Below are 11,548 nucleotides of genomic sequence, written 5' to 3'. Positions count from 1 at the left end.
TGGCTCTGACCAGACCTGGCACTCCAACAGGTTAAAGCATATGCTCAAAGTATTTGAAATAAATGTCAAATGCTATTAGAATACAGGTCTGCCTCAGAGTTGTTCTTCGTGTCACTGACAGAGAGAAAGAAAAAAAGAGAGAGAGACAGAGAGAGAGAGAGAGAGAGAGAGAGCGAGAGAGCGAAAGAGAGAGCACCAGAGAGCAAAAGAGAGAGCGAGAGAGCGAGGGAGAGGGAGAGAGAGAGAAAGTATGATAAGTTCATGGATGTCTCCCAGGAGGCCATAGATTGTCAGAGAGAGAGAAAGAGGCCCAGCAGGCAGAGGCCTGGGAGAGGAGCCCAAGGCAGCAGACACGCCAACACAGCGTATCCATACAACATCCTCCTCAGTGTCTGGGAGCAGTATTCACACTACATCCTCCTCAGTGTCTAGGAGCAGTATCCATACTACATCCTCCTCAGTGTCTGGGAGCAGTATCCATACTACATCCTCCTCAGTGTCTGGGAAACACATTAGGAGCAGTATCCATACTACATCCTCCTCAGTGTCTGGGAGCAGTATCCATACTACATCCTCCTCAGTGTCTGGGAGCAGTATCCATACTACATCCTCCTCAGTGTCTGGGATACTACATCCTCCTCAGTGTCTGGGAAACACATTAGGAGCCCATACTACATCAGTTAGGAGCAGTATCCATACTACATCCTCCTCAGTGTCTGGGAGCAGTATCCATACTACATCCTCCTCAGTGTCTGGGAGCAGTATCCATACTACATCCTCCTCAGTGTCTGGGAGCAGTATCCATACTACATCCTCCTCAGTGTCTAGGAGCAGTATCCATACTACATCCTCCTCAGTGTCTGGGAGCAGTATCCATACTACATCCTCCTCAGTGTCTGGGAAACACATTAGGAGCAGTATTCATAAAAAGAGTCTTAGACTAGGAGAGCTGAACTATGACCAGGTCCTCCCATTTCCATTTCCTGTATCCAGGTTGTATCACATCCGGCCGTGATTGGGAGTCCCATAGGGCGGCGCACAATTGGCCCAGCGTCATCTGGCTTTGGCCGGGGTAGGCCGTCCTTGTAAATAAGAATTTCTTCTTAAATGACTTGCCTAGTTAATTAAAGGTTAAAACTGTCAAATATAAAAATGTTTTTTTTAGTGTAAGCATAAGGCAAAACTGATCCTAGATCATCGGCACTTCTACTCTGATGAGCTTGATAAATGCAGGCTAAGATGCAGCTCATCATTGCTTAATTATCACTGCTCATAAGAAAGGCCCTGAGATTTTCCTGACCACACGATCTAACCAGGAAAATCTTTCAGGCTCTGGAGCATACTTATAACATCATTTCCTTCCTTACCGGTTTGCAGCGTTTGAGCCTGAAGGGTCCCTCCTGTCTTAGTTTGTAGTACAGGTAGTAAACGGTGAAGCCGAAGGTGGAGGGGGCGTGGTCAAAGACAACATGGAGGTTGGTGCCCCGCTGAGAGATGTTGAGGGTCTTGGGCTTCCAGACTGATCACAACCACCAGACAGAAAGAAAGGTATGTATATGAGAAAATAGAGGAATGTCTATATCATTGCAATTAAACACAATGCCTTACACTCAACTCCATTACTATGCAATTATAAGGACATTAGTAGGCTATTTACTATGTAAAATATGTTAATACTATGTTGTTATGTGTTAATAAAGTGTTGTTAATAGCATGCTTACAGCATCACACAAGTACAAGAGCAAGTAGATGTACAACGGAGACTCACATGGTTTGCAGACGAGGTTGTCGGGTCCCAGAAGCACTTCACAGGCTGAGAACAAACACACAGCAAAAACAATAAATTACAACAGGAGTCTTCATCAACAGTTACACTACAGTTACACTAATGTTGCACGACTGCTGCACTAGTTACACGACTGTTGCACGACAATAACACAAATGTCACACTACAGTTACACGACTGTTGCACTAGTTACACGACTGTTGCACTAGTTACACGACTGTTCCACTAGTTACACGACTGTTGCACTAGTTACACTATTGTTGCACTAGTTACACGACTTTACCAATTCACAAGATCATCACTAGGGCTAGGAGTTTTTCCAAAATGAGGGCCTGAAGATTTTCCTCAGTCAGGTTATGTGGCCAGGTAAAACCACTGGCACTGTCTGATTCCACTTAAAGTTGCCTGTCGTGATTAAACTGTGTTGACGGTCTACAACTGGGGCCGGCAGTTCGGGGAGTGTTTCTCTTACAGTTGGTGCGCAGGAAGGACGGAGGAAAGAAGCTGTCATTCATGAAGGTGGGGAAAGGAACAATCCGGACCATGTAGTCCGTCTCAAAGGCCAGGCCAGGGAAGGGCTGAGAGTTCATCTTCTATCAGGAAATAACAAGGTGAAGGTATACTTCAGTCAGCCAGCACTTACTAAATAAATTATTACTTTGATTTATTATAAGCAGTCAAAATGGATGTGTTTCGGTCATCAAGTCTTGTAAGGGCTACAGCACCCAAATGCTTACTTACATTACTTGGAAAGTTGAGCTTTAGTTATTATGCATGTTATATTATACCAAGCTAGTTCACACACCTTCCAGGTGCACAAAGAATGTAAACCCTGTTGGCTGAGTCTGTGCTGTAACTTACCACATTGCTGTAAGAAAAGTTGAGCTGTCGTGGGTCTTTGAGGATCATGTGCTGACACTGCTTCCCCTCTGGGTCCTTATCCTCCAGGTAAACTCTGAAGCCCTTCACATGCTCTATACCTAGACACAATAATATACACCTTCAATATCTGGACGCAACAACAAGTTCAACTTTATTTGACCCAGAGAGCAATTGGTTTCGCAGGAAAGGAGCATAAAAACAACACATAAAATACACATAGATCACAACGACACACAGTCCAAGTGAATACAATAAGGTAGTCCATAAAGTCCTAGTGAAAACAATGAGCTAGTCCACAAAGTCCTAGTGAAAACAATGAGCTAGTCCGTCAAGTCCTAGTGAATACAATGAGCTAGTCCGTCAAGTCCTAGTGGAATACAATGAGCTAGTCCGTCAAGTCCTAGTGAATACAATGAGCTAGTCCGTCAAGTCCTAGTGAATACAATGAGCTAGTCCGTCAAGTCCTAGTGAATACAATGAGCTAGTCCGTCAAGTCCTAGTGAATACAATGAGCTAGTCCGTCAAGGCCTAGTGAATACAATGAGCTAGTCCATCAAGTCCTAGTGAATACAATGAGCTAGTCCATCAAGTCCTAGTGGAATACAATGAGCTAGTCCATCAAGTCCTAGTGAATAAAATGAGCTAGTCCATCAAGTCCTAGTGGAATACAATGAGCTAGTCCATCAAGTCCTAGTGAATACAATGAGCTAGTCCATCAAGGCCTAGTGAATACAATGAGCTAGTCCATCAAGTCCTAGTGAATACAATGAGCTAGTCCATCAAGTCCTAGTGAATACAATGAGCTAGTCCATCAAGTCCTAGTGAATACAATGAGCTAGTCCATCAAGTCCTAGTGAATACAATGAGCTAGTCCATCAAGTCCTAGTGAATACAATGAGCTAGTCCATCAAGTCCTAGTGAATACAATGAGCTAGTCCATCAAGTCCTAGTGAATACAATGAGCTAGTCCATCAAGTCCTAGTGAATACAATGAGCTAGTCCATCAAGTCCTAGTGAATACAATGAGCTAGTCCATCAAGTCCTAGTGAATACAATGAGCTAGTCCATCAAGTCCTAGTGAATACAATGAGCTAGTCCATCAAGTCCTAGTGAATACAATGAGCTAGTCCATCAAGTCCTAGTGAATACAATGAGCTAGTCCATCAAGTCCTAGTGAATACAATGAGCTAGTCCATCAAGTCCTAGTGAATACAATGAGCTAGTCCATCAAGTCCTAGTGAATACAATGAGCTAGTCCATCAAGTCCTAGTGAATACAATGAGCTAGTCCATCAAGTCCTAGTGAATACAATGAGCTAGTCCATCAAGTCCTAGTGAATACAATGACCTAGTCCATCAAGTCCTAGGGCTGACAGCCATCAATACTACTATACACAGTAAGCCTACTAGTAGTCCACTTTAGAGGCAGCACTAAGCAAGCCATAGTTGTCTAATAAGTTAAGTTCTCTGTATCTTGTCTGCAACATATCAACAATGTGCTGACAAAAACAAAAAACATCACCAGCATCAACATCATCATTCCTAGCCTTCTTCCTTCTCTTCCCTGTATTTAAAAGGGCAATGGCCATAGTGGTGAAGGAGTGCTTGCACCTGTTAGTCGAAACAGTGGGGAATCTAAACAGGGAGCCAGAGGGTAAGACCTGGAACTCATGCTGTAGGGGCTGGGCACAGTCAGGCAGGATGGAACTCATAGTGTAGGGGCTGGGCACAGTCAGACAGGATGGAACTCATAGTGTAGGGGCTGGGCACAGTCAGGCAGGATGGAACTCATAGTGTAGGGACTGGGCACAGTCAGTCAGACAGGATGGAATTCATAGTGTAGGGGCTGGGCACAGTCAGACAGGATGGAACTCATAGTGTAGGGACTGGGCACAGTCAGTCAGACAGGATGGAACTCATAGTGTAGGGGCTGGGCACAGTCAGACAGGATGGAACTCATAGTGTAGGGGCTGGGCACAGTCAGACAGGATGGAACTCATAGTGTAGGGGCTGGGCACAGTCAGACAGGATGGAACTCATAGTGTAGGGGCTGGGCACAGTCAGACAGGATGGAACTCATAGTGTAGGGGCTGGGCACAGTCAGACAGGATGGAACTCATAGTGTAGGGACTGGGCACAGTCAGACAGGATGGAACTCATAGTGTAGGGGCTGGGCACAGTCAGGCAGGATGGAACTCATAGTGTAGGGGCTGGGCACAGTCAGACAGGATGGAACTCATAGTGTAGGGGCTGGGCACAGTCAGACAGGATGGAACTCATAGTGTAGGGGCTGGGCACAGTCAGACAGGATGGAACTCATAGTGTAGGGGCTGGGCATGGTCAGACAGGATGGAACTCATAGTGTAGGGGCTGGGCACAGTCAGACAGACAGGATGGAACTCATAGTGTAGGGGCTGGGCACAGTCAGACAGGATGGAACTCATAGTGTAGGGGCTGGGCACAGTCAGACAGGATGGAACTCATAGTGTAGGGGCTGGGCACAGACAGACAGGATGGAACTCATAGTGTAGGGGCTGGGCACAGACAGACAGGATGGAACTCATAGTGTAGGGACTGGGCACAGTCAGACAGGATGGAACTCATAGTGTAGGGGCTGGGCACAGTCAGACAGGATGGAACTCATAGTGTAGGGGCTGGGCACAGTCAGACAGGATGGAACTCATAGTGTAGGGGCTGGGCACAGTCAGACAGGATGGAACTCATAGTGTAGGGGCTGGGCACAGTCAGACAGGATGGAACTCATAGTGTAGGGGCTGGGCATGGTCAGACAGGATGGAACTCATAGTGTAGGGGCTGGGCACAGTCAGACAGGATGGAACTCATAGTGTAGGGGCTGGGCACAGTCAGACAGGATGGAACTCATGCTGTAGGGGCTGGGCACAGTCAGACAGGATGGAACTCATAGTGTAGGGGCTGGGCACAGTCAGACAGGATGGAACTCATAGTGTAAGGGCTGGGCACAGTCAGACAGGATGGAACTCATAGTGTAGGGGCTGGGCACAGTCAGACAGGATGGAACTCATAGTGTAGGGGCTGGGCACAGTCAGACAGGATGGAACTCATAGTGTAGGGGCTGGGCACAGTCAGACAGGATGGAACTCATAGTGTAGGGGCTGGGCACAGTCAGACAGGATGGAACTCATAGTGTAGGGACTGGGCACAGTCAGACAGGATGGAACTCATGCTGTAGGGGCTGGGCACAGTCAGACAGGATGGAACTCATAGTGTAGGGGCTGGGCACAGTCAGGCAGGATGGAACTCATAGTGTAGGGGCTGGGCACAGTCAGACAGGATGGAACTCATAGTGTAGGGGCTGGGCACAGTCAGACAGGATGGAACTCATAGTGTAGGGGCTGGGCACAGTCAGACAGGATGGAACTCATAGTGTAGGGACTGGGCACAGTCAGACAGGATGGAACTCATGCTGTAGGGGCTGGGCACAGTCAGAGAATGGATTCTACCTTCCTCACAAGTTGTATATTAGACAGGTCAGACAGACAGGATGCATTTCTCCTCCTTGTCTGTTGTACAGGTCAGTCAGACAGGATGGATTCTACCTTCCTCCTCCTTGTCTGTTGTACAGGTCAGTCAAGACCTGACTGATGAGGGATTTGGGCCAAAACATGATAACAGCACAAATAAAGTGAAGAACCATGTAAAGATACACACATTTTACTGTGGGGTCTTAACATTTATTTCCATTCAAAGTCCTATTTTCCCTAAACCTAACTACTAACCCCTAACTACTAACCCCTAACTACTAACCCCTAACTACTAACCCCTAACTACTAACCTCTAACCCCAACTACTAACCTCTAACCCCAACTACTAACCTCTAACCCCAACTACTAACCCCTAACTACTAACCCCTAACTACTAACCTCTAACTACTAACCCCAACTACTAACCCCTAACTACTAACCTCAACTACTAACCCAAACTACTAACCCCAACTACTAACCTCAACTACTAACCCCAACTACTAACCTCAACTACTAACCCTAACCCCTAACTACTAACCCTAGCCCCAACTACTAACCCCTAACTACTAACCTCTAACCCCAACTACTAACCCCAACCTCTAACCAACTACTAACCCCTAACCCCAACAACTAACCCCAACTACTAACCCCTAACCCCAACTACTAACCCCTAACCCCAACTACTAACCCCTAACTACTAACCCTAACCCCTAACTACTAACCCCAACTACTAACCCCTAACCCCAACTACTAACCCCTAACCCCAACTACTAACCCATAACCCCAACTACTAACCCCTAACTACTAACCTCTAACCCCAACTACTAACCAACTACTAACCCTAACCCCTAACCCTAACTACTAACCCCTAACCCTAAATACTAACCCTAACTACTAACCCCTAACCCCAACTACTAACTCCTAACCCCAACTACTAACTCCTAACCCCAACTACTAACTCCTAACCCCAACTACTAACTCCTAACCCCAACTACTAACACCAACTACTAACCAACTACTAACCCTAACCCCTAACTACTAACCCCAACTACTAACCCCTAACTACTAACCCCTAATCCTAACTACTAAGCATAACCCTAACTACTAACCCTAACTCTAACTACTAATCCTAACCCTAACTACTAATTGTGACACTAACCCTAACCCCTGAGCATAACCCTGAAATAGCTTTGTCCTCGTGGGGATATGGGAAATATCCCCTCTTGGGAGAATTGTCCTTGTTTTACTATCCTTGTGGGGACTTTTGGTGATTTCCAGAATCCACAAGAATAGTAACACACACACACACACACACACACACACGGCAGGCATCAAACACATTTCGAGACCTTTTTTCTTCCTTTTTATGAGAGACCATAATATGAACCAGCAGGAGAAAGAGTCTGTGCCCTGGCAGAGTACTTGACATGGGTTCAAATACTATTTGCAATCTTTCAAATTCTTTGAGCATTTGTTTTAATAATAATAATAATAATACTATATGTGACTTATATAGCACTTTGAAAGGACCCAAAGTAGCTTTACAATTGTAGAAACTAAACAAACAAAAAAACAGATGAAAAAACAGCACACCACCAGACTACCAACAGGAAGACACAGAGATTAAAAAAACAGAACACCAGACTAACAACAGGAAGACACAGAGATTAAAAAAACAGAACACCACCAGACTAACAACAGGAAGACACAGAGATTAAAATAACAGAACACCACCAGACTACCAACAGGAAGACACAGAGATGGAAAAAAAGCAGAACACCAGACTACCAACAGGAAGACACAGAGATTAAAAAAACAGAACACCACCAGACTACCAACAGGAAGACACAGAGATTAAAATAACAGAACACCACCAGACTACCAACAGGAAGACACAGAGATTAAAATAACAGAACACCACCAGACTACCAACAGGAAGACACAGAGATTAAAATAACAGAACACCACCAGACTACCAACAGGAAGACACAGAAACATAAAACAAAGAGAAGGGAAAGAGTGATGTGTCTTAGCCTGTCTGGAGTGCCAGGTGGACAGGATTTGCACTTTAAGCACTCCTCAATTGATTCATAGCAACAGGCAGGCTTAAGCAAGCAAAGCTACGCTTTATACATCTATTTGAAATAGCATTTGAACCCAGGTTTGCAGAGGACAGGAGGGAGGGTGTCTGCGTGCCAAGGGAGCATTCCCGTGCCCTTCAAAGTGTGCCAGCGCACCTCCCTGTTAATTATGTTTCTGCTTTATCAGTCCGAGGCAACAGCAGAGGCAGAAAACACACATTCCCTGTGGCTCCTGTTACCTCGGTGGGGAGCGGAGGCTCCGTGTATTTGTGTTCAAGCTGAGGAGCTGAAAGAGCCTCCTCTTTGTGGTGGCTGTAACACACACCTCCTCCTCTCCTCTACCTCCACACAGATACCATCAGCCTCACCGTCAACACACACAGAGAGAGAGACAGAGAGAGAGACAGAGAGAGAGAGAGAGAGAGAGAGAGACAGAGAGAGAGAGGGAGAGAGAGAGACAGAGAGACAGAGAGAGAGAGAGACAGAGAGACAGAGACAGAGAGAGACAGAGAGACAGAGACAGAGAGAGAGACAGAGAGAGAGAGAGAGAGAGAGACAGAGAGAGAGAGACAGAGAGAGAGAGAGAGAGAGAGAGAGAGAGACAGAGAGAGAGAGACAGAGAGAGAGAGACAGAGAGAGAGACAGAGAGAGAGTCTCCAGAGAGAGAGAGACAGAGAGAGAGAGAGAGAGAGAGACAGAGAGAGAGAGACAGAGAGAGAGACAGAGAGAGAGAGAGAGAGAGACAGAGATCCTTTTATTTTCCAGAGTAACCCTCTACAGAGCAGAGTCCCAGAGATTACAGAGAGAACAACAAGCTGAGACAGAGAGACAGAGACAGAGAGAGAGACAGAGAGAGAGAGAGAGAGAGAGAGAGAGAAAAAAAGAACTGGGAAGAAAGAGCTGTCGAACTGGTTGGGTTGTCTGTCTCCAGGCATGTTTTTGTCCTGGGGCCGGAAGCTTCAGCTCCCTCCCTCCTCTCTCTCTCTCCCCCCTTTCTTCCTCTCTTATCCTTTTATTTTCCTCCATCAATGTGTAACCCTCTACCTGAGCAGTGTCCCAAGGATTAACCCCCAGAGAACAACAAGCTGCATTGTCCTGAGGATCAGCCAAGGCTTCGCGTTACCAAGTTCAATAGCGCCTCAGCATACGGAAGCAGAGGAGTCCTCCCTTTCTCTTAGTCTTGCTCTCTCTCTGTCACACAGGCACAGATCGCGTGCAAACAGAGACAGTCAAGACAAACACACACACATTCTTTCACAGACAAATCACAGCTTTGTTGTGTAGGGTATGGATCTCTTCCCTGTCAGGGGCCTGCTAGGGGAGGTAACCTGGGTCTTTGATCAGTACCAACAACACAGGGCTGGGGGAGGTAACCTGGCTCTGTGATCAGTACCAACAACACAGGGCTGGAGGAGGTAACCTGGGTCTGTGATCAGTACCAACAACACAGGGCTGGAGGAGGTAACCTGGGTCTGTGATCCTGGGTCTACCAACAACACAGGGCTGGTGGAGGTAACCTGGGTCTGTGATCAGTACCAACAACACAGGGCTGGAGGAGGTAACCTGGGTCTGTGATCAGTACCAACAACACAGGGCTGGAGGAGGTAACCTGGGTCTGTGATCAGTACCAACAACACAGGGCTGGAGGAGGTAACCTGGGTCTGTGATCAGTACCAACAACACAGGGCTGGGGGAGGTAACCTGGGTCTGTGATCAGTACCAACAACACAGGGCTGGGGAGGTAACCTGGGTCTGTGATCAGTACCAACAACACAGGGCTGGAGGAGGTAACCTGGGTCTGTGATCAGTACCAACAACACAGGGCTGGAGGAGGTAACCTGGGTCTGTGATCAGTACCAACAACACAGGGCTGGAGGAGGTAACCTGGGTCTGTGATCAGTACCAACAACACAGGGCTGGAGGAGGTAACCTGGGTCTGTGATCAGTACCAACAACACAGGGCTGGGGGAGGTAACCTGGGTCTGTGATCAGTACCAACAACACAGGGCTGGGGGAGGTAACCTGGGTCTGTGATCAGTACCAACAACACAGGGCTGGAGGAGGTAACCTGGGTCTGTGATCAGTACCAACAACACAGGGCTGGAGGTGGTAACCTGGGTCTGTGATCAGTACCAACAACACAGGGCTGGAGGAGGTAACCTGGGTCTGTGATCAGTACCAACAACACAGGGCTGGGGGAGGTAACCTGGGTCTGTGATCAGTACCAACAACACAGGGCTGAGGAGGTAACCTGGGTCTGTGATCAGTACCAACAACACAGGGCTGGGGGAGGTAACCTGGGTCTGTGATCAGTACCAACAACACAGGGCTGAGGAGGTAACCTGGGTCTGTGATCAGTACCAACAACACAGGGCTGGAGGAGGTAACCTGGGTCTGTGATCAGTACCAACAACACAGGGCTGGGGGAGGTAACCTGGGTCTGTGATCAGTACCAACAACACAGGGCTGGAGGAGGTAACCTGGGTCTGTGATCAGTACCAACAACACAGGGCTGGAGGAGGTAACCTGGGTCTGTGATCAGTACCAACAACACAGGGCTGGAGGAGGTAACCTGGGTCTGTGATCAGTACCAACAACACAGGGCTGGAGGAGGTAACCTGGGTCTGTGATCAGTACCAACAACACAGGGCTGGGGAGGTAACCTGGGTCTGTGATCAGTACCAACAACACAGGGCTGGAGGAGGTAACCTGGGTCTGTGATCAGTACCAACAACACAGGGCTGGAGGAGGTAACCTGGGTCTGTGATCAGTACCAACAACACAGGGCTGGAGGAGGTAAACTGGGTCTGTGATCAGTACCAACAACACAGGGCTGGAGGAGGTAACCTGGGTCTGTGATCAGTACCAACAACACAGGGCTGGAGGAGGTAAACTGGGTCTGTAATCAGTACCAACAACACAGGGCTGGAGGAGGTAACCTGGGTCTGTGATCAGTACCAACAACACAGGGCTGGAGGAGGTAAACTGGGTCTGTGATCAGTACCAACAACACAGGGCTGGAGGAGGTAACCTGGGTCTGTGATCAGTACCAACAACACAGGGCTGGAGGAGGTAACCTGGGTCTGTGATCAGTACCAACAACACAGGGCTGGAGGAGGTAACCTGGGTCTGTGATCAGTACCAACAACACAGGGCTGGAGGAGGTAACCTGGGTCTGTGATCAGTACCAACAACAAAGGGCTGGAGGAGGTAACCTGGGTCTGTGATCAGTACCAACAACACAGGGCTGGAGGAGGTAACCTGGGTCTGTGATCAGTACCAACAACACAGGGCTGG

General features: G+C 47.6%; 1 protein-coding gene across 2 annotated transcripts in view; it reads right to left on the bottom strand.

Moving 5' to 3' along the window:
* Nucleotides 1-11,548, bottom strand: part of il17rd (interleukin 17 receptor D) — a 60,924-nt gene that overhangs the window by 11,214 nt on the left and 38,162 nt on the right. Inside the window, exons 4-7 of one of the 2 annotated variants that reach the window (XM_064966956.1) lie at nucleotides 2,648-2,766; nucleotides 2,259-2,379; nucleotides 1,769-1,813; nucleotides 1,368-1,519 (exon numbers count right to left, since the gene is read on the bottom strand). In XM_064966956.1, the coding sequence (XP_064823028.1) occupies nucleotides 1,368-1,519; nucleotides 1,769-1,813; nucleotides 2,259-2,379; nucleotides 2,648-2,766 (437 nt within the window). The remainder of the gene's footprint in view (nucleotides 1-1,367; nucleotides 1,520-1,768; nucleotides 1,814-2,258; nucleotides 2,380-2,647; nucleotides 2,767-11,548) is intronic. The other variant, XM_064966958.1, reaches the window with a different exon arrangement.

The sequence above is a fragment of the Oncorhynchus masou genome, chromosome 5, assembly GCF_036934945.1.
Source record: "Oncorhynchus masou masou isolate Uvic2021 chromosome 5, UVic_Omas_1.1, whole genome shotgun sequence".
Lineage (NCBI taxonomy): Eukaryota > Metazoa > Chordata > Actinopteri > Salmoniformes > Salmonidae > Oncorhynchus > Oncorhynchus masou.
The sequence above is the reverse complement of the archived record's forward strand: the minus strand, read 5'-3'. Positions and strand labels throughout refer to the sequence as shown.